Here is a 23,760-nt window from a genome sequence, read left to right on the forward strand (position 1 = left end):
TGTCTCCTCCAATCATAAACACACACACACACTCTCTCTCTCTCTCTCTCTCTCTCTCTCTCTCTCTCTGAAGGTTGTGCCTGAGCAGAACCAAAGCTGGGTTCTGGGCAGACGCTCCCGCTGGCCGCTCCCAGCGTCTTCCCACCTCTTGCCTCCTCTCCACCAAAGGGGTCCCTTCCCAACACCCCCTCCCTCTGTAGAAAGGGCTGAACCCCCTTTCGTGAGTCGGGACTCACTCTCCTCTACTACCCCACAAAGGACCTCAGACCCAGGGACTTGACCTCTTTGACAGCATAAAAAAGACCTCCTGACCCTTAAAACCCAGATCCTGCTGGTCAGGTTCAAACGATGTGTCCATAGGTGGTCCTCACAACTTCCTTCCATGCAAGACTACTATTGCCTCCTCCAGGGCAGGGGTTGGGGCTCCCAAAGGTGATGGCTACAGAGGCAGAAGCTCAGTGGTCTTTGGATTATAGGTTCTGGACATGTCCCACTGTGCAGGCTTGATGTGCAGTCCCACAGAGGCTTCTAGAAGCCAAAATGCCTATAAGACCCAAGGATATGACTCACTCATGGGGGCTTTTCAGTAAGGCAGCCCAATGGCCTTGATGGGGCTGCTCCTCCAAGCACAACAGGCCAGGGCTGCCCACCACCCCGATGGGCATGGACTGCCCCAGGAGAGGGTGCTGGGGATGGAAGAAGATCCCCAGAAAGGTTGAGTCCCAGTGCCAGGCTGGTAAACAAGAGCCGCTCAGATGCCAAAGGGTTACGGGAGAGGAGTGGAGAGGGAAAGTGCCAGAGAAGTCCCCCTCCTTCCCAGTGAAATCCACCCACACAGGCACTAACAGGAAGAGAAGAGATTCTAAGGAGAGCTTTGGCAGCAGCTATTTCACCAAGGAACACAAAACCCACTCTGTGCCCAGCCATGGACCTGCCCACTTCTCCACCTCCAGCAACTCCCCAGCTCTTAGCCACCCAGAGTGGGGGCTGCCTCTATGGTGGGATGGGGCCCAGAGGTTTGGGACTGAGAGGAGGGGAGTCACAGTCCCTGCCCTCAAGGAGGGGCTATGGAAAAGGACACAGCAGCAGTACCCTGTGCCCGCAGCGAGTGGACTTGACCTAGAACTCTGGGGGAGAGGGGTTCCTCATGGAAGGGGCAGGGCAGGCAGCCAGCAGGGGCGGCCTTCCTGCAGGATGCATCCAGGGTCGAGGACCCAGTCTACTGTAGGGGACGGTAAGCAGTAAGCTTTGGTTGGCACCCTGCCAGACCCCCACTCCAACCCACCCTCCTTTCTGTGGCTGCCAAGGAGCCCTGGCCAGCTTCTCTCCACTAGCTCCCAGGTCCTTTCCTGCAGCTCCCTCCCCTCACCAAGGCCCATCTATGTTTTCAATTTGGGGATCCCTTCCTTCTGCTGCTCTCCCTGACTTGTCTTGCCAGGTGAGGTTGCCCACCTCACATCCTCTCCCAACCCTAGGCACACACCCGGGCCCCACATGCCCCCCTCGCTCATTAGTTCTCGGGGCAGGAATGCATCTCACTCATCTCTAGCCTCCCAGCCCCAGCACAGGCCCGCACACAGCACTCTCAAGTGACATCTGAAACAGAAAGATTCTGGCCCTCATGTGCAAACTTCCTCCTGTTGCCCTGGACCCTGACCCTTAAGAGAACAGTGTCTCTGAATGTGTGTGGCTGGTAGGAAGAAGGCGTGGACTCCTAAGCTCTGGGCAAGCATTAGGTTAGAAGGACAGGAACGGATGAGGGAATCACAGCAGCATCTCCTCTGTCTGAGGACTCCCTCCCACCTCAACAGGGAGACAGTAGGAAAGGCATCTTCCCAGGGGTCCTCAGGACTTGGCACCTGGGCCAAGAGGGAAGTGTGGGTCCCCAAAGGAAACCCAAAAGCAGAAGTTTGCAAGCAGTTGCTATGGTTCTGGGGCAGGGCTGCGGTGAAACGCTCCAGGGTTTGCAGGGCAGCTGGGTAGCCTGTGTATGTAACCATGGCAACGGGGTGGGGTGGGGGAGAACCAGAAAAGAAAAAAGGAAGCCACAGTGCGGGACGGGGGTGGGCGTGGGGCGCTGGTGACAGGGTGAATTCACGTGCAGCTCAGGGGCCAGAGCAGGCCTCCGTGCACAGGGCCTCAGACCTTCCGGGGTCTTGAGTCCCCGCCCAGGGCGCCCTAGCTGCCCTGCCCCCTCCTCCTCCACTGAGCTCCCTCCTACAGGCCACAACTCTGCGCCCAGCTCCATCAGCTGCCTGCCTCACCCTTGGCCCCCTCACATACTTCCCTTCCACCATTTAAATGTCCTCACAAGGACGTCCTGCACGTCAGACGCAGTGACAGTCACGGACTGTGTGGAAACGAAATGTTCTTCTCATCAACCCACTCCTTACTAGTCTGGGATAACCACAGGCTATTCTCCAGTTTTCCCCTGCAAAACCTCGGTCAGGCTCCTCCACCTCGGGGGGGTGCCCTGCTCCTGTTTACTTCATGCACTTCATCCCAGGCAGGGTTCATCACCTGTCCCAGCTCCTCGCCTTGGACCCTCTGCTCTGCTATCCTTCCAAGGGGCAGTCTCCCCAGACCAAGCAGGTCAGAAAAGGAAAAGTCAAAGAAACATGCTCTTCCCCACCCCTCCATCATCCAGTGTGACCCACTGTGGCCTTTGGACAGGTACCCATGAAGCAAACATCACGCCTTAAGAAAACGCCCACGTCTGTCACGCCCCAGATGGACCAGTGGCGTGACACCTCAGGCAGGATGGTTCTTGCTCAAACAGCCAACCCTCGAGTGGGTGCCACACATTTTAGAGGCTGAATTATCACTGCCATGATCTTATACTAACCCCATGGAGGGGCGGGATGAAACTGCCGGTGTTCCCTTTACAGATGGGAACTTGTGCGAGGAACTTTGCTAACTTGTGCGAGGTCTCCAGGAGTTAAGGCTGAACCTCTGATGGCCAGTCTAGGACAAGCTTCTACTGCCCTAAGTACCTGCGGCCCTATGGGCTTCTTGGCCAGCCCTGGTTCCCAACCTCTGTTGGCTGCAGGGCCATAGACAGCCCTGACAGCCCCATTTCTCCTCTGATCCTGGACACAAGCAGGGTAAAGGGAAAGGGAACTAACTTGTACTTTGTAAGTATTATCACATAATGCTGACAATGACCATCCCCTATTCTATTGTCCTTTTTATCAGATGAGAAAACTGAGGTCCAGAGGGACCAAGGAGGATACTCAAGGCATACAGATAGGGGGTTTAGGACCCAGATTAGAACCCAGACATTCTGACTTTACCCCAACTCATCCCCTGCCTCCAGGTGTCTCTTAGGAAGAATCCGCCAGCCCCGCCCACACCCTCAGAGGCCCTGGGCGGCTCTGCTTGGGAAGCACCAAAGCAAAACATGAGGCTGGGCTTCTCACTCAGGTCTCAGGGGCTGCTTCTCAGCAGAGAACAAGCTCCCTGGACCACATCAGCCCCGTTCTCAGGGACAGCCTCTTGGCTGGCCAAGGACCCCGCCTCAGGGCCTGCTGCTCACCCCCCACAGCCATCACCCTAGAAAGGAGTCTCCCAGTGGCATTTGCGCCTGTCCCTCCCTGGAGGATGAGGTCATGTTCTGCTCCTGCTGTGCGCCCCACCAGCAGACATCGTTACCACTGTCTCAAGAGCCGCCAGCCCACAGAACCGAGAAATAACACGTTCTATGTCACGTCTCATCTACACAGGATCCTGGCCAGGCCCCTGTCAGCCCCCAGCTTCTGCAGCAGAAGCTTTCCTGCCAGCGAGGGTGTGAGGCTCTCCCATCTCCACTGCCTCGAGCATTCTGAGCTGGCAGTGGTTAACAAGCCCTTTCCCCTCACAGCCTGCAGCACACAGGGCCTCATGTCCGAGCAAACCAGGTGCCAGAAGCTGGAACAATCTGTGCTCATCTGCAGAGTTCCAAATGGAATCAACTCCGGGAAGCACTTAAAAAAAAAAAAGAAGATATCCTCAAACTGGTTTATCATCCAACCAGAACTGAACCTAAATGTTTGCTAAAATTACTGAGTCAGAACCAGGTATCTGTTAGGATAAAACGAAAACATGTTGACCACCCACAATGTACCAGGGTTCATTTTTGTACTTCATCCACCCAGTGGAGAAGGAGACCTTATTAGCCCCATTTTACAGATGAGAAAACAAGAGAATCAAGGAGGTAAGAAACCTGTCCAGGCTATAAAGGTTGTGAATGGCCAACTCAAGATTCAAACGGCTGGCTGCCTGCCATTGGGCATGGAGTTTGTTGACCTCAGGATCCCAGGCCCCAGAGACTTATCCACCCACCCACCCTCTCTTAACCCAAGCCTTTGTGTTCTTTCAGTTCCCAGGAGCCTGACACCAGCAGCCATTTCTCCCCTAGCTGAATGAAACAGGGGCTTGAGGATTTCAGTTTGCTACAACACATTTTCATGCCTGAGATCAAGGTTTTAGAAATGACAGAGTCCTATACCCTCTGGTTACCCAGTGAGAAAATCAGGCTGATTTTGACACATGGGTTTTTCAAAAACCAGAATATGCATTTGAGGTTCAGCAGACTGAGCTAATTCCTTCTGATTGGGGGGCCAGGCCCTCCTCCTAGTCCCTAGATGCATGTTCCCCTAGGTAGGAGGACATCTGGGCAAGGGCTGTGATTTAACTTGTCATCATTCTGTCACCAGTGCTGGGCACGCATGCCACATCATCGCTGCTCAGACGAGACTGGATGCATGGAGAGTGGGTGGGTGGATAGATGGGTAGGTGGGTAGGCATTTTAAATGCGCTTTTGGCCCCCCAAATTCAAACCCGAGTACAAAACACAAGTCTCCTTTAGCCAGTTGTAACTCACGCCCCATGCATTTCTATGATAGCATTTGTATGGTTTCTATTTACCTCTTGCATGACAAGGGCTCCCCTATTCATTCTGATCGCACTCAGCCTGCCACAAAAACCATACCCACGTTACCAGCCCTGCACTCAGACAGAATACTCCTCTGAGTTCCAGACCACAAAACAGGGGCCGAGGAAATCTGCAAACACCCTTTGCTGAAGCAGCTGCACCGGGGACCTGGAGGTGGAGAGCTGTGATGACTCTGCCTCTTGGGCTGGTTGTGCTGGAACAGCTGTTGCTGTAGCCTAGTGAATCCTGTAGGGATTTGGATAACCGAAGGAGCTGGCAGGGCAGCCATCTGCTTCTAGAAGTTTCTCCCGACCACCTCCAGCCAAACCCAGCCAGCATTAAAGGGAGATGAGGAAAACCCTGCTGGTACATGGAGGTCAGGCTGAGCCTCAGGTGGTCAGTTAAGGGGTCAGAGCAGGAGCATGGCAGGGGTGCCCCCACCTGATGGAGAATGTGACCTGTGGGGAAGGAGGGGGTACATCTAGGGCAGGTGAGAAGTCAGGGACGGTCTGGTCACTCAGAAACCGCTTGGAGCCACAGCGGCCAGATCCTGATCCCCAGGTGGAAAACCCTCAGGTAAGACATCAAAGCTACTTCCATCGCCAACACCCTCCTCCAAGATGTCTGAAACTTCTAGATGTGTGACAGGCTGGGTGAGAGGAGGAGGAAACCAACCAGCCAGCCTCGAAGGGCGCCTCCTTCCAGCCACAGAGCACCCAACGTCTGCACACTTCCTCTGCTGCGCATGCTTCAGGGAACTTCCACCACCTCCCCACCAAGTCTCCTGTGCAGGCCAGTGAGCAATATACCCTCCCTCAAAAGGGAAAGAGTTGCTGGGAGGGAAACCACCTCGGCTCCAAGCATGGGTCATATTTTAATAAAGGCCATTTTCTACTTGGAGTGTTTAGGGGGAATCGCTTTAATGGAAAGGCATCTAGATTCTGGTTCACCCAGATCAAGCAACGGCCATAGGAAACTCTCTGCGGAGAGAGAGTCCAGCCTCTATCCCTGCCAGGGAGATAAACGCTGACCATTCTCACACAGACAGCCAAGGCCCTGTTTACAAAGCCCTCTCCAAGCCCTGTCTCACTTGATTCTCAAAGTTATCCGCCTGGCCCTTTTGCAGATGAGAAAACCAAGTCAGTGAATCACGGACGTGATCTGAATCATGGCTGTGAGGGTTATAGTATGTGACCTTGACCAAAGCTGTGGTTTTTCTAGTAGTCACATATGGATGTGAGAGTTGGACCATAAAGAAGGCTGACTACCAAAGAATTCATGCTTTCAAATTGTGGTGCTAGAAAAGACTCTTGAGAGTCCCTTGGACTGCAAGGAGATCAAACCAGTCAATCCTAAAGGACATCAACCCTGAATATTCACTGGAAGGATTGATGGCTGAAGCTGAAGCTTTGATATTCTGGCCACCTGATGCGAAGAACTGACTCACTGGAAAAGACCCTGATGCTGGGAAAGACTGAAGGCAAAGGAGAAGGGGGTGGTAGAGGATGAGGTTTGATAGCATCACCTACTCAGTGGACATGAATTTGAGCAAACTCTGGGAGATAGTGAAGGACAGAGGAGCCTGGTGTGCTACTCTCCATGGGGTCCCAAAGAGTCGGACATGACTTAACAACTGAACAACAAATGACCTTGACCAAGACACACATCTGTCCTGGACCTTACTTTTCATATCTGTAAGATGGGAACATAGTAATATTAGATTAAACAATATGAAACTTACTTTTCATATGGCTCAACAACAGTGCCTACTAGAAGAGATGATCAGCTTGGAAACTGGCAGAGAAAGGACTCAAGAAACATTTCCAGTTTCACCTTTTGATGTCCCACCTGCAGACAATACTGTAACCCTCAGCACAGGAAAGTGAAAATAATGGCCTGTGTTTCCCAAGGCAGGTGACTTCCCTGCAGTCTTACCTGATGGTGTAGGTGCTGAGATGGCTGAGGTGTGTGCACGGGGCAGGGAGGGGATGCTGGTCTACGGCTGAGGGTCCATAATTATAAACTGGGGTTCAGTCTGTACGAACTGCCCTGTTCTCCCATTAGAACCAGATCTGGCCTTGGTACCGCTATGCCCACATCAGGCTAACCAGCTAGATGCCCCTACTCAAGCACATGCCCTGCAAATCTTTCAGGACCACATCCTGGCCACTCTGCTCTTGGGATCCAAATATCCACACCCCTTCCTGGGCACTCTTGGATCTGAATGGACCCTACCTGGCTAGGGAAGGATACACTCTTTCTCCCCTAATCCAGTGACCCCGCCCCCACCTCCCTACCCCCCATCTACTTGCAGGAGGGACCTGCTCAGCTAGAGACAACCCACTGACCAGAGTTCTCTAAACAAACCCTGGCATCACACAGGCCCAGGTGTCCAAAGAGACATTTGTTTCTGGCTGTCTGGGGGACCTGGTTTCTTAAACTCCACTTTCAGTCACCGCTCTGAGATGCATCATTTTTAGAAACCTAGTTCTCAACCCAGGGGTCCCCAGCTCATAAGCTCTGAGGGGCCCCTCAATCAGAGGACACGACTTTGCTGCTCCTGCCCACCCCTCCTCCAGTCCCCTCGGGCCACAGCCTTCATCTCACCACCTCCTGGACTACCCAACACATCTCTCCGCCTCACTGAGCCTCCATGGCACAGGCATGGGTGTGTGTATACGCACATGTGTGCGTGTGTGTCTGCATGGGGCAGGACAAGCGGTCTTAAGAAAAAATCTAGACAGGATTTCACACCATATCCCCTCCGCCTTATTTCTGCACAGCACTCAGGCCCTGAAACCCTGGAAAGCTGAAGATTTATTTGTTTACTGCCCACCTCCCTCACTAGAATGTAAGCTCCATGAGGGCAGGGAGTCTTCTCCATTTTGTCTGCTGCTCTTTTCCTGGCATCCAGAAAGGGGCCTGGCACAAAGTAGATGATACTCTGAATTAAGAGTGGCATGGGACTTCCCTGGCAGTCGAGTGGTTAAGACTTTGCCTTCCAATGCAGCGGGTAAGGGTTTGATCCCTAGTTGGGGAGCCAAGATCCCACATACCTCGTGACCAAAAAAACCAAGATGTAAAACAGAAGCAATATTACAACAAATTCAATAAAGATTAAAAAAGGACTGGCACGAGTACATGAATACTTACTTATACAGGCATCTCACCCCGTGAGTTACTGTCATTTTAGAGGGGAGGTGCTGAGGCTTGCAGAGCTTAGGTGATCTACCCAGGGCCCTCAGCAACTGAGTGGCAGGGCTGGAGCCTCCATCTAGGCCTCCTGCCATGAAAAATTACATGTTCCTTCCACTCCCCTCCATCACTGCAGACCCAGCTCTGAGCTGTTCATGCAACATTCTGTTGACAAGCTGATGATACCATTTAATTCCAGAAGTAGGAGGCAGGAACTTGTCAGCTCAGTCCCTGGTCATTGGAGGGCAGGCCCCAGGCCCCCGAAGGCAGCCTTGTACACCACACCTAAAGCTCATAAGCAAGCCGCATCCCGCTGGGGGGCAAGCAGAGCCTGCTGCAGTGGCATCCACGGGGGACTGACCTTAGCCAGGACCTGGTGGTCTAAGCCTGAGCCCCGCAGCTTCCCCCACGGGGCGGAGGCTGGAGGCCCGGGTAGCGCCTTGGCACTCACCATGGACTCGCTGATGAGGAGCAGCAGCAGGGCTTCCTCAATGTTATCCTTCGGGCAGTAGAGGCTGTGGAGGACAAAGCAGGCAGTCTGGCTGCAGTGCGGCCCTCACCGAGCAGCACAGCTGGCCCGCCCCGCTGGCCCTTCTGCCCTGGAGTCGGCACCAGCCCTCGTAAGGTGGCCTTCCCCTGCATAATTCACAGGCACCGGACTCCGCCTGCAGTTCTTTATCGCGCCCCAGAGTCACGGATCTGAAAGGCTGTGGTGGACGGGGAACACTGCAGTGCTCTTGGGGTGGGGGTGGGGATGCCCCTTCCAGCCCCCAGTGCCGCCGGTAGCGAGTGGCTGCGGCAAGCTGCAGAGAAGAGTAGGAAAGAAGCTCACAGACCCCACCTCCAATTACTGGCACAAACAAGACAGATGGTGCATGAAGGCAGGGACTCCTCAAATAATTGTTTGGCCTTTGGAAGCCATACAGGACCCCCTACACCCACCGTGAGCCCTGCCTTCTCTAGTCTACTCGGCTCCTGTCTGTTTTAAGGAGTCTTCCTGGCAGGGAGCTGGACGGAAAGTGCAGGAGAGTTCCACAACAGAGAGAGGGGCCACCTTGGGCACCCAACCCCAGGGACGGTGGCCTGAGTTTGGAGTGGTCCCCCGAGCAGACAGGGCTTACTTGTCTCCTTCATAGAGGTGAGGTTTCCGCAGGGCCTGCGTGATGAAGGAATTCTCCTCCTTGCTCATGAACTCAGGCAGAGGCTGAGACAGGGGGCTCCAGTAGCACTCCTCACTCAGGGAGTGCAGCAGGACCCCCGCCAGGTGCTTGGCGGCCATCTGGCAGAGAGGGTGGGACTCAGATGCAGGCGCACGCTGGCTCTACCCTGCTGGACCCTCCACCCACGGCCCGGCCACATCTGCCTGCTGGCCACGTGCTACCCCTCCAGGAGGCCCACCACTCCACCCCCAAGGAACCGCCTCCCTTCTCTGTGCCTCTAGCACTGAGCTGCCCCCACCCCTTCCGTTGGCCTTTGATGGCTCCCACTTCATCTTTTGTCCTCTTTCTTCTCTAGACAAGAGGTACATTTCCTCCTCCTTCTGGCCCCACGGAGCCCAGCATGGCTCTGAGTGTTCACAGGCCCTTGCAGAGCATAAGGCCCCCTGGTACAAGCAGCTTTCTCCACCAGACACCTTCCTGATATTTGACAGAGAAGTGTAGAGTGAGAAGCAGCTGTGGCTCTGATTCGGGGTGAATAAAAGCCTAAGAGGGCAGGCCTGAAGTGGGGCAGGAAAGCGAGGCAAAGTTCTTTATTAAGATCAGAAACAAAAGCCTGAGAATTAGCACACCACCGTGCTAGGAAGGGATGTCAGGAGGTTTCAGCACTGATCTAACGTGAGGGGCTTTGCACAGTGCTGTGATGAGAAGGATGCTGAGGGCGTGTCCCAGGCTTGGAGGAAAAGAATGCTGCAGTTGACTAGCAACGTCTGCCGTGAGCATGACAGGGAGAGGATAAACACGTGCACACTTGCACGCGACATATGGTCATCCCTGATTCAGAGGTTGCCTGCTAGGACTTCTGCAGCCTCCTGCTGAAATCAAGCCCTGATGAACCAGCCAGAGCCAGCACCCAGCCCTGGGGCTCCTCCATTACCACTTTGAAGTTCTGAGTTGCTTTGGTCTCCACAGTGCGCAGCACCTCCCGGAGCTCCCTCATGCCTTTCACGATGTTCCTAGTGGGAAGACAGCAGAAGCAGGGTCATTACCAGCCTAGTTCCCACAAAGACATCCTCATCAGACCTGAGGATGCTAGGAGGAGCCTGCCCATTTGAATGTTATCTGACAACATCCAGTAATTGGTAAGAAAGGTCAGAATTGTAACACCAGGATCCTAGGGGCCCAGGACTTCACTGATCAAAGATACAAAGGCTTCCTCTTTCCTACAGCCCTCCAGAAACCCAGGCCTCTGGTTCACCATCAGAAAGGGACCAAGACTGAGTCTTTCAGATAGCCAGAGGGAATTTGTTATATGATCCAGGGAGCTTAACCAGCTGCTCTGTGACAACCTAGAGTGGTGGGATGGGGTGGGAGGCAGGAGGGAAGTTCAAGAGGGAGGGGACATAGGTATACCTATGGCTGATTCATGTCGATGTATGGCAGACCAACACAACAACTGGTTTACATGCAATTGTAAAGAAATTACCCCCAATTAAACAAAAAAAAAAGGATCGGGTTACTTCAAAGATATCATTCTGGCCCAAGTGCTCTGGGCTGGTGTCAAACTTTCAGACTTGAGGTCAGCCCCAAATTCTCCATCTTCACCCTCCACATCTGGTCTACACTAGAATCCATCCTCACCTCTCAGTCCTTACATCACCTGGGGCCTAGATGACAGCGACAGCTGGTCTCGCCCACTCCAGTCAGGCCTTTGTGCCTTAAGCTTTTTAAAGTGTGACCCATAGTAAGAAATACACTTGACATTGCAACCCTATATATATGCACACACTGCTTACATAGAACTGAAGTACGTTTCTTGATCTATTATCTATCTCTACTACACGCAAGGCAATCCACTCTGATATGTTCTAATTTACATCTCCTGCGACTTCCCCTTTTTAAAAATGCTTGCAGCAGCCCACTAAACAGATTTTGCAACCCACTGATGGGTGTGACCTGAGTTTGAAAAACTGCTGCCACTGTCCCTTGAGGACTCCACCTGACATGCAAAAGACATCTTGTTCCCCTCCATGTTCGCTTTTCATTGGTTCCCCACAGGCTTACAGAATCCAGTTGAGGCCCTCAGCATGAGGCTGTCAGGCCTGCTCCTTGCCTCTCTCCCATGTCATCTCTCACCACTTGAGTCCCTTCTGAACAACTGTCCACAGTTCCCTATGTCAAGTCTTGGCACAGGCTTCCCCCACTGCCTTTAAGAGCCCTTCCCCTACACATCTTTTTTTAAAAAAACCTGTGTTTTTACACATCACTTTCGATATCACCTCTGCCTTGCAGCCTTCCCAGGCCCTCCTGTGTAGCTCTTGCCTCGTGTTAAGTCCTCTTTCGAAGCAAGCATAGCACTGTGGTCATTTCCCATTTACAGGCTGACCCCCTTCGCACTGTGCACTCCCTGAGGGCAGGGTTCCTGTCTTGTTCCTGGACCTCAGCCTGGGCATATAGCATGTGCTCAGCAAATGCCCTCACTTGTTCTGGGGGGTTCTCTAGATCACACGGAAAATCAACAGCTGCCAGGCCAGCAAATTTAGAAATCAAAGAGTGTAAAAAGCCAAAGGTGACCGCTCGGGAAGTCACGTGAGTCCCTCCTTGCATGAAACAGATTCCTGGGGACTTTGAGCTTGGAGCCCTAAAAGGACAGAAGCTCAATTCCTTGCCTTCTGGGAACCTCTGGTTTCCGACAAGCAAGCAAGCAAGCAAGCAACATTATAAATTCAGATCCCCGTTTGTAAGATTGAGAATGGAGACTAAGACCTGGGGGATAGAATAAGAATCACAGCAATCTTCCCTAGTCTGTCTAGAGCTTCTAAAGAGCCAGAAAGGGCACGAAGCACAGGGCACCACAGGGTCCTTAGAAACTTCATGTCTGGGGGCTGCTACTGAAAGTAGAGTTCACCTCTGCGGGCTGTGCGCAGCCGTCTCCTCTATAAAATCACACCTTCAGTTTCAAACAGCATCTCCCAGGCTCCTATCATCTACAAGCCACATCTACACTTTCGGCTACTAGCTGTGCACCATTAGTGTTACTGTTCTGTGCCATACTTTTCTTTACATCTTCTTTCTTTTTACTTCAGTAGACATCCCACCTTCATCAAACATACCTGAAATCATGGATTTAGTGTACAAGCTGTTTGGCTTCAGGTTTCGCATTTCTTTTTTTGCTAATAAATACTACATACAGAAGTACCTTTTTTTCCCCAGAAGTACTTTAAAAAACTTAGTCTGTGTATCACTTAACAACCATCTGTGTACCACTAGAGGTACTGAGGTGGGACCAGCAGCATTTGCATCAGGGGAACTTGTTAGAAATGCAAATTCTGAGGATCCCTACTCCAGATCTGCTGGATCAGAAATTCTGCTGTAGAGTCCAGCAATCCATGTTTTATCAAACTTCCAAGAGGGTCCCAATGACATTCAAGTTTGAGAACCACTGGTTTAGAAGATTCCTCAATGTCTTCCAGTTCTCCTATACTAAGCAATTAGGTTCCAGGAGGAACAACCTGACATGGAAACCCTGGCTTTGCAACCAGATCCTAAACCTGCAATCTTAGGACAGCGAGGTAGCCAATCTGAGTTCTAGTCTCCCTGTCTGCTGGAGGATTCCTCGTTTGCTCACAGTGCTGTCAGGAAGATGAATGTATGTGAAGCCCGGAGGACACCAGCCATGTGGTATAGACTTACTGAATATTAGCGATTTTCCCTACTTTCCTTTCTAATCTGGGTCCTAAAGGTCACATTACTTATGTTTTAATTTGCCACATTGTTTTGCACGGAAGTTCAGAAGCTAATGAGTGAAGGGAGGGGAAGGAAGTACCCAAGGGGATCCTCCAGTTTTGCGTCCATCTTTCTCCTTCCATCAGCCCCGCCCCCACAGGGGACATGAGAACAGGACTCCCTGATAGGCAAGCCACACCCAGGGACAGGCTGGGAGCCCCCACAAGCCCGGAAGCGAGAGTCTGCAGCAGAAGTCCTTCAAGCCCGCTGAGGACTCTGCCTTGGAAAAGGACCCAGAGAGGGACAGCAGGGGGAGCTGAGAGGAAAACCACACGGCAACCATTACTAGGAGAGTGAGAAAAGCTTGCATGAATTCTCAGAAGAGAGGGAACGGCTGGCTCTGGGAACTCAGTCTGCGGGAGAGCTCTGCTGGAGCAGCTGGGCCAAATGGCCACAGGCTGAGGAGGGTTGGACCCTGGGGCTTCCCCAGGGGCCCTGTGGCCCAGAGGAAGCCGGGAGCACCCCGGACCTGTGGGTGATTTTCCACTCTGTGAGCTACCTGCCAGCTTCCTCCCTGGCAGCCTGGCCCAGGCTGCTTCCAGGAGGCCAGAGCCAACAAGGACTGTGACCCCTTCTTCCCACTGCCAGGCAAGGACTGTCCTCCCCTTCCCACTGCCAGGCAAGGACTGTCCTCCCTCTGCCTGTGGTTTCTAATCATCAACACTCAGAAAGCACTCCCAGGTCAGCAGTACTGGCACTGCCTGGGGATTTGGGAGAAATGCAGTCTCCCGGGGATCCTGCTTCTCCCAATACATTCACAATTTAGGAATGAGCACTGTATTTTAACAAGATCTTGTGCTCCCAAAGTTGTATATTTTTTACTGTTTTCAAATCTGTAAGGGAACTGGGCACCTAAAAAAGCTTCCGAGAATTTTTTAGCAAAGTAATCACCCTTAGGCATCTTTTGGGTAAGTTCCAATTTTTATTGAATTCAGATAAAGAGAAAAACCGACCAAGGTTCTGGTGGCCAGAGCTAGACAGGGAGAGACCCAGGCTCCCGGCCAATGCTAACCTGTTCTGAAATGTCGGGAATGCCCCTCTGCCTCAGCTCACCCCTCCGGGAAATGGGAAACAAGCTGGGGTCTCTCCCACCAGCCTGAATAATCCTGTCACAGGTCTAAACTGCCAGTGCCAGGTAGAGCTGGGGCTTTTCTGAACCCCGTGAGAGGCCAGTTTGAAAGATCTCTTTGTTCCAATCTCTCACATTGACCTTTCTGAGCAAAGCTGCCACTTTTAACAATGTCCAAACAGGAGCCTCCAACAAACCCTGGCCCAGAATCAGGCTGCACGCAGACAAACCAGGAGGCCATGGATTCCAACTCAAGCAAACCCTGGCTGGTCAGGAGCAGAAAGAGGAGATGTGCGTGCAGGCATGGGTTAATGGAAACAACCTGTCTTAGAGCAGCCTGCAAGTGGGCCACACAAGGAGGTGGCAAGCTCCCTGGGGCCCCTGGTCAGCAGCAGGCAGTGGGGAGGATTTTGCAAAGCATTTTATCTCATCCAGCCTTTGCAACTTCTAATGATATTGGTGAGGGAAGCTTCAGATTCCCGGGCACCAGCTCAATGCTTGGAACACAGGAGGCACTCGAAATTATTGTGGAATAAATCCATCCTCATTCTCCAAAGGGAAGATTAAAGCCCTGAAGATGCCTGCCTTTTTAGGCCATCACTCACCCAATGGAAAAGGTGGGCTCCCTGCAGGCACCAAGGGATTCAGAATTCACTCCCTTCTAGCTAACCAGACTCTCCAGAAAGACAACAGTGTTCTGACTTGGCATAGTTACACTTCCCTTTCCTGGCTATCTGAACTCCAGGACTCCCTCGACGAAGTCTTTTCAAAGGGCTCACTGCATACCAAGTACCTGGATATTGTCCGATGCGATGGACATGAGTTTGAGCAAGCTCCGGGAGTTGGTAACGGACAGGGACGCCTGGAGTGCTGCAGTCCATGGGGTCACAAAGAGTCAGACACGACTGAGTGACTGAACTGAACTGGATATTGAACACCAACTATCCTGTTCTCAACAGGCATCCAACTAATACAGGGGGAATGAATTAAGAGACTGAATGATGAATGAATAGCTCATTTATGGGCTTGCACGTAAGGTGCTCATGGTCTATAAATTTAGTCACGCCCCTGATTTATTCAAGAGCTTAGCAAAATATTTTGCATACAGTAGGGCGCTCAACAAATTTTCTTGAGGGGGAGAATGAGAAGCAGGGAATGAGAAAATACATGGAATCACCACTGAATGGAACCTAAACAGGCTCTGGTACGCACGGCTCTGGCTGGAAGTCTCCGTTTCAGGGCTGGCACTGCTAATCACGTATGAGAGGTTTCTGGTCAAAGACCCAGAAATGCACAGCCAGGCTCCAACAGCTGGAGGGCTGAAGCAGAAGGCAGGGTCAGGTGAAGTTCAAATGGTTATCAAGCTATTCCTTCCTGCCACAGAACCACATCATCAGTTTCAAAAACTAACGCTCTCCTCTTCCCTCCCAACCCCAGAAAAAGACTGTGACACTTCTGGGCAGGGCCCTGAGGACATCCAGGCAAGGGGACCAGTCTAGCGAGGTGGGGGATGGGCGGTGGGTAAGGACAATAAGTAAAGACTGTGCATTGAGAGAGGCTGGAAGAATGTGCCTTCTCTGATGGGCCTCCGAGTTCTCCCTTTGCCTAAAGAAGTCTCCTCCGTGACCACCAGAAGGCTCTCCTGGGTTTCGCTGCTGGGTGACTCTGCTCCCTGGATGCCCCCTTGAGCCATCTGTCTCCTGCCCTCTCCCAGCACTGCAGATACTGGGTGGCTGATGAGAATACTAAATCACTGCTGATTGGACACATCCCTCACTGGGTTATACTCAACAGCAGGCTGGGTTTCCTAAGGTACCTAGACACACACACAGTAAAAGGGAGAGTGTTTTCATAAGGCTTCACAGCCTGCCAAGCCCTGCAACTCCCTTAGAAAATGCACATTCCCTTCTCTATTGTTTGGTTTTGGTACAAAACCAAATATTGCTTTAGTGATTAAAAAGAACCAACTGAAAAGTTTTTTTAAAGAGCATGAACAACACATTCAGCCCACCTGGTTCAACATACATAACCCAAGCTGGCTCCCAGACCTGAGCCAAGAATGAGCTCTGTACGTCTCGGGAGAAGGAAGGGAAAAAAAACACTCCAAGGAGAAAATGGCCCCTTGCCCACTGTGGGGGAAGGAGCCCAGGCAGCTCACATTCTTTTCTTGGGAGATGCTCAGAGACCCAGTTCTAGTGAGGTCAGGGTCATCAACAGTTTCCCTGGCATTGCACCACCCTCAGCTACCCCCTGCTGCTTCACTCCTGGAACTGCTCCATGCAAAGGAGAACCAAGCCTCCCCCACAGCCAAGACCCTGGGCTCACCAACCCCCAACTGAGAGATGCCTCCTCCTGGCAGTTGTCATCCACAGAACTGCCTGGGGTGAGGCTCCAACCAGAGTCCACGGCTGCCCTCTGGTGGCAGCGAGGGGGAAGTGGAACCCAGGTATCCCAGGTCCCTGCCCCTTGGGAGGGGCCTTCAACTCTGGACTTTCGGGCCAGCACTTTCAGTCCCAGGTCAATTAGGAACTCTGCCATCAGTCATAGAGCAAGGGGGCAGGAGTCAGCTGGGGAAGTTAACTGCAGGATCAATAGGGCAAGGCCCTTGGAAAAAATGAATGTCCCTTAGACAGTGAATGAGTAAGCGGGCAGCATGAGGGAGGCCCAGGCCTCAGTGAAGCTCAGGATTAAAGGAAAAGCACTGTCTGGAGGCCAAGCAAACACCACTCACACTGCACAGTGGAGAGCACCACACCCTTTAAGTTATGCAGATCCTCAACTGGAGGGATCAATCCTCAATCCTCAACAAGCCAGGCCCTGGGAGCCAGCACTACTCATGGTCATCTGGCCCCTGGGGCTGGGCACCCCGTTCTCAGCAGGCTCTCCTCTGACCCTCTGGAGCCTGGGTCCACACCACGCCCACACGGGAATGAGCTCCATCTCTCAGATTCCAGCCCAGAGTCTGAGAAGCAGATACCACCACCTCCTCCTGTTCTTTAGGCCCTAACTAACGTCCTCTAACACCCAACAGTGCCGGAGCTCCAGGGACTCCACTGCACCCAGCCTGTCAGAACAAAGTGTCTCCCTAGAGTCCACCCTGTCCCAGGCGGCACCCAACTCCCTGCCTTCTTTTCCTCCAGCACAGGGCACTGTCCACCATCCACACATGGCTCCCACAGCTCCCACTCAGACGCGGGCTCTGTGAGGACGGACCTGGTCTGGCCCGGCAGCTAGGGGCGGCACTCAGGGGGCTCTCAGCAGCAAGCTGGGAGAGGAGCTGCTGTCTCTCCTCAGGGCTTTTCCATCTTAGCCACCTTTCCCCTATTGGGCTGTGACCTCTTTCAACACAGCAAAGGGTTTCTCCCAACCCTTCCCAAACACCCCAAGAGCCCAGGCAATGGGAGTGAATTTAACCACCAGCAAACGGCTCTGGAGCCCTTTAAAAGACTCTCCAGAGCTGCCCCAGAGACGGTGACGGGGGTGTCAGGTATCTGCATCCATCTCCCCCTGACCTCCGGCCTCTGCACCCTGAGCTAAGACCGTGGTTCTCAAGTGTGGTGCCAGGCTGTGGGTGGGACAGACACAGTTCAGCACCAGGTTTGCTGGCAACACCACCTGCTGGCCTTGTGACTTTGGGCAAGTTCCTTAACCTCTCTTTCAGGAAACTGGGGATATTACTAGTTCCAACTTTACAGGATTACATGTAAAGGCATCAGCATTCTGCCTGATATGTAGTAAGTATTCAACAAGTATCGGCGACCATCAAGAAGAAAGGTATAAAGACATTATTCAAAGCCCACCCAGGCACCCAGGACTACTTTATCTTTGTCACATTCCAGGGTCACCTCTGGGCTGGATGAGTTCACAGGAAACAGAGAGGGAAGGACCGCGCTGCTGCCGCGCATCCTGAGAACTGCTCCTCACACTCAGGTTTTCAAAAGTTCGGGCTGTTCGCTGGGAGAAAAATGATGATTCAGTCTCTATTTGTCTATATGTGGGAGGCAGGGTGGAGCAGGGGTTGGGGGAGTTGGCATCCTGGCTCTAAGGACCAAAATTTGTGCTTCAGGAGGCAGAGGACAAAGACGGGAACAAAGCGACAGCCTCAGAAAAGAACTGAAATGATGCTGGCTTTCCCGGAGGGGTGGTGGCTGGTTAATGCCTCTGCCCACAATGGGCAAATGCGCGCACACACACACACACACAGCTTGAGTGTCCGGAACAAAGACAGGGCAGGAAGCAGGCCAACTCTGGGGAGGAGCAGGGGTTCCGGAAGAGGAGCCGCTCTCTGAGAATGTGACTCAGGGTCCCAGAGAAGGAAGCGGAGCCCTGACTCAGCACAGCAAGGATCAATGGGACCCTGTCCTTCTCCCACACACCCCACAAGTGCCAAGGCTGCCCTCTGACACCCCCAAAACCTTAAGTGGCATGGGTTTCCATGCCACTCAAATCTGAAGCTGGAACCCCCGGGAGTGATGTCAAGCAACTGACTCAAGCTCATTTGAGCCCTGGCCTCGGGGGTCACATGACCTCCTTCACAGAGCACATGGTCCAGCTTGGCACACAGCATGTGCTTGATAACTGCTGGCTCTCTCCTTCCCTCCTGGCTGTCCAAGATGCTCACCTTGACCTCATCATACCAGCAGAGAAGCTGGTATGCAGAAGGGAGCAGGCAGCCCTGAGGGGTGAAGGGAAGGGGACCTCAGGGAGAGGGAGTTAACAGTGCTCTGAATTCCATACGCCAGTGTCTTTTCATTCCCACTCTCCTCTTGGACCCTCACACCCTGGGATGCAAGACAAACAGAGACCCCCTGTTAGAGGTGATGGTGGGGGCAGAGGAAGAACTCACTCAGAGAAGAACTCACTCAGGGTCACTGAGTGGCTCCCCATTTCTTAGCCCTGCTCTGACGACCACCGACTCTTCAAACCAGAAGCTGAGACCATGCACACCAAGTAGGGGCATACTCGCAGGAACACATGGCAGGCTGTGAGCACCTCGGGGGGTGGCCATGGGGTCTGAACCTGGGTATCTGCTGTGGGCAGTGTAGCCTGGTGGTTAATGGTGCGAGGCAAGACCAGCACACACAGTCCTAGCTCTGCTCCGGACAAGTCACTTGTGTTCTCTGTGCCTCAGTTTCCCATCTGTAAAGTGGGGATGTGAGTGACAGTGCTCACCCCAGAGGAGCGCTGGAAGGACAAAGTGCACAAGCAAGCAATGCACAAATTCAGCACTTAATACGTGGCATGTATTAGCAAGAGGGGTATTTCTTATGAATGAATGAAGGGCACAGAACACTAAAATCAGAACCACCTGGGGAACTCACTGGCAGTCCAGTGGTTAGGGCCTGGCGCTTTCACTGCTGCGGCCCAGGTTCCATCCCTGGTCGGGAAATTAAGCTCCCACAAGCCATGCTGCTGCTGCTGTTGCTGCTGCTAAATCGCTTCAGTCGTGTCCGACTCTGTGCGACCCCATAGGCGGCAGCCCACCAGGCTCCCCTCTCCCTGGGATTCTCCAGGCAAGAACACTGGAGTGGGTTGCCATTTCCTTCTCCAGTGCATGAAAGTGAAAAGTGAAAGTGAAGTTGCTCAGTCGTGTCCAACTCTTCGTGACCCCATGGACTGCAGCCCACCAGGCTCCTCCGTCCATGGGATTCTCCAGGCAAAAGTACTGGAGTGGGGTGCCATCGCAGTGCCATCAAGAACTGTTCCCTCTCCCAAAAATCTACTCGTCTGCTCCACAGGGCTCCCCTACAGGAAAAGAGCACCTCTTCTCCTGCGAGAGGCCCTGACAGGAAGGAATTTTTAAGCAGAGAGCAGGCATCAGCAAACTCTTTTCTGTAAAGGGCCAGGGAATAAATATTTTAGGATTAGCCATCCAGTCTCAAACCCAACTACTCAGTTCTGTGGGTGAGACAATATGCAAATAATGGGTGTAGCTATGTGCCAATAAAACTTTATTTGCAAAAACAGGGTGACAACAGTCTCCTGCTAAAGGGAAGCAGCCAGGTGGCAGCTGCCTGAGCAGTAAAAACAGGAACCAGCCTGCCAGGCCACCATCTCACTGAAATTGAGGTTCAGTAATCAAAGAAGAACAAAAAAGCAGATGGTGGATGGAGCTAGACCAAACAGGGTGCCACCCAATGGCCCCACCTCCCTGGCCTGGTTGGTGTGAGGCACCCAGGGGCACCCAGGCCAGTACCACCCTTGGGAAGAAAACTGCCTCGGCTCTCTGGGCCTCCTGATCCTCGCATCCCAAATGGGGACACCACCACCTCCCTGGCCTAGCACTTGAGAATTTTTTTTTTTTAAGTGTAAATTTAAAGCTTGAGGCAGCAGCCCATCTAGCTGTGGAGTGCTTCTAAAAGATAATACAAATAAATGCTAATGCCTTTCTAAGCAGCTGTGGCGAACAGGGTGCTGGGCTGGGTGTTCACGTATGAGGGAAGAGCAAGGAGGGAGCCTGTGTTCCTGGCCGGGACCGTCTCCCTTTTCTTACCGTTTGGAGGACAGGACTTGTGGGGCAACCCACTGCCTCTATCAGGAGGGTGGGATAGGGAGAAGGGAGGGGGCACAGATCTCCTTCAGGCTGGGGTCCAGCTGGGACAGGACCACCTCTCCCCAGGCCCAGGCCCACTTCCGGCCATCTCAGCCACCTCTGCCTCCGGGGAGTAGCCTCGCCACCGCCTGCTCCGCATTCTGGGCAAGGACTCTGCTTCCTTCTCTTCCAGGTATTAAGCGCTGAAGCTCAGAGCTTCCAACACCCCAAATGGGATGTGGCTCTGATGGTACTGGAATGCCTGCTGGATGGAAAAAGCTGCCTGGGCCAGAAACCATGCCTCCATCCAGCCGATCCCCCTCAGAGTCCCACCCCAAACAAGGGCTCCATGTCAAACCAAGCTGAAAACTTTACGTGCCTTTGCCTCCTCCTGAAAATTTACCAGCTGCGTTCAAGCTCCTTGGAGTTCCTACAGGGTCTGGAAAGTCTTTAACTCACTGTTTCCCAAGTGTATTTGGCCTTGGAGCGTCCCAAGTTCCCATCTAGAATCCTCAGCCCCATCCTATCTTCTGCCCCACACAGACTCCTCCTGTCTCTGGGAATCTCCTTTCCCTCAAAGCCCAGCTCAAGGATGACTGTCCCAGCCACACAGCCCACCAAGTCCTAAGCCCACCTGCAGGTGTGGGCCTGGCCATCTTCCCCTGACCCCACAGGGAGCAACTTCATAGGGAAAAGAGACGAGCAAGGACACAAAAGAGGCTTGCAACCAAGCCCTGAGTGGAAAACGCAGGCTACGAAGCAGCGTACTATAAATTATGATACTGTTTTGTTGCTGTTTAAAAAAAAAGGAAAAAATACACCTGTATATCTATACATAGGAAAACGTGAAAAGACATATATCAAATGTTAATAGTGATTATCTGGAGTACGGGAGCCAGACAATTTTCTTCTGTACAGAGTCAGACTGTAAATATCTTAGGCTTGGAGTCATATAACTCTGTAGATGCTCTAACGCAGCCACAGATCTAGAAGATATCTACACCAATGGGAGAGCTATGTTCTAAAAACAACTTTATAAGAGCAGGTGACTGGTCAAAAGGTCATAATTTGCCAGTTTCTGATCTGAAGATTGAATATGTGATTTTTAATTTGTCTATTTTATATTTTTAAGTATTTTTCAAAATTTCCACCATAAACATATTACTTATATAAACTAGGAAGGAGGGAGTAACCAATAAATTGTTCATTTTGGGGGAGGGAGGGATAAAAATTAGGTATTTGGGATTAAAATACACATACTACTACATAAAAAATAGATAACCAATAAGGACCTACTGTATAGCACAGGAAACTATAATCAATATTTTGTATTAACCTGTAAAGGAAAAGAATATAGACAAATACATGTACATATATGTATAACTGAAGCACTTGGCTGTATACTTGAAACTAACACAACTCTGTAAATCAACTATATTTCAATAAAATTTTTCTTAAAAAAGCTTGTACTGTGCTGTAAGAGCTTACAAAGCAGCCTCTCCCACACATCTTGGTGGCACAGAAATGCAAATCCCTACGAGGTCCAAGCTGGCCATCTCTGTAGCTCAAGCAGGACTTCCCTGTAGCTCAAACGGTAAAGAACCTGCCTGCAAGGCAGGAGACCAGGGTTTGATCCCTGGGTTGGGAAGTTCCTCTGGAGAAGGGAATGGCAATCCACTCCAGTATTCTTGCCTGGAGAATTCCATGGACAGAGAAGCCTTGAGGGCTACAGTCCATGGGGTCGCAGAGACGGACACGACTGAGTGACTAACACATACATGAGGTCTAAGCTGGCCATCTCTAGTGAAATGACCAATGCTTACCTTTTAATCCAGAATGTCCCTCCCACTGAAATAATGCACCCGTACGGTTCTGTTCTGGACTCTGGCATATGCTGAAAAGAGCCCAAGTCTGGAAGTGACCTATTTGTTCCTCAGTCGGGAACTGAGTAAACCAATTCCCAGTAAACTGAGGACATCTGAAGTCAGACATCTGAACTACAGGGTACTACAAATACCACCCAGCAGTGTGAAGAAAAGGCAGCTCTGATGCGGAACAATCTCCAAGAGATACATTTTAAGTGAAAAAAGGCAAATGGAGAAAACGCATTTTAAAAAGGAAGAAAATGCTACGTGCATATAACCACTTGGGAACGCTGCTAACTATCTGGGAATGACACGAGATCCTAGGAACACTGCCTACAGAGGAACCAGGAGGCAGGGGGTGGAGATGGAAGGAAAACTTATTGTCCCCTGTACCTTTTTATTTTGGTATCTTGTGTAAGAGTCTTCTATTCCAAAAATGTGAAAAGAATGAATAAAGTGGAATTTAACAAAATGAATCACACCCAAAATGACACAGGGGCCTCATAGGACTCCAGCCAGTCAGAGCAACGAAAGCTGATCCTGACCCTGTTTCCGCACCTGTGGGGAGGAGGTGACCTGTGTGGCAGGTCCACCTCCACCTGGGAGGCTTGAGAAAGGCGAGGTGTTCACCCAGCCTGCACAGTGACCAACTCCACTGAGCACGCGAGTCCCCACTCCCCCAGGTCCCCTTGCCTGCCAGAATGTCCTCACGGCCCCAGCCCACAGTGTTTGCAGGAGGGGATAATGCTGAGGGACTCGGGGCGCAGGAAGCCCAGACCCCTATCTGCCAGTCTCCAGCCCGGTGGAGGCCTTGAGTCCTGTAGAGCTGCCAAAGACCCAACGCCACCAGCAACACACCCTCCTGGTTGGGTCGCCTCTTCCTCCATCTCCACCACCACCCAACACACCCCATGAAACACCACACTGGGCCTGGCACCTACACCCCCAGCCCCACCCCCAGCAGGTGGGAACATCTACCAGGCTCTTCACAAGGGAGGGCGCCCTTCTGAACCCCAAAGAGCAAGAGACTAAGAAAGGGGTTCTCGGCCCGTGTCTGTGGATCCCAAGCCCTCCAGTCAACACACAGGGGAATGAGCTTCTTGCCACCTCATCTGCAAAACGATGCCAAGCCTTTACTTTCACATCTCCCCTGGTATCTCACAGCCCCCTGAAAGATGGAACAAGCAGGAATTGCCTTTTCCATTATATTTTGGAAAGAATGAGGCTCAGGGAAGCAAAATGAC

At 52.2% G+C, this 23,760-nt stretch overlaps 1 protein-coding gene across 1 annotated transcript in view; it reads right to left on the minus strand.

Annotated features, from left to right (window-relative positions):
- TTC7A (tetratricopeptide repeat domain 7A) overlaps positions 1–23,760 on the minus strand; it is a 114,569-nt gene that overhangs the window by 59,175 nt on the left and 31,634 nt on the right. Inside the window, exons 6-8 of the mRNA XM_068986889.1 lie at positions 10,202–10,280; positions 9,229–9,386; positions 8,559–8,622 (exon numbers count right to left, since the gene is read on the minus strand). Of these exons, the coding sequence (XP_068842990.1) occupies positions 8,559–8,622; positions 9,229–9,386; positions 10,202–10,280 (301 nt within the window). The remainder of the gene's footprint in view (positions 1–8,558; positions 8,623–9,228; positions 9,387–10,201; positions 10,281–23,760) is intronic.

The sequence above is a fragment of the Capricornis sumatraensis genome, chromosome 1, assembly GCF_032405125.1.
Source record: "Capricornis sumatraensis isolate serow.1 chromosome 1, serow.2, whole genome shotgun sequence".
Classification (NCBI taxonomy): Eukaryota; Metazoa; Chordata; class Mammalia; order Artiodactyla; family Bovidae; genus Capricornis; species Capricornis sumatraensis.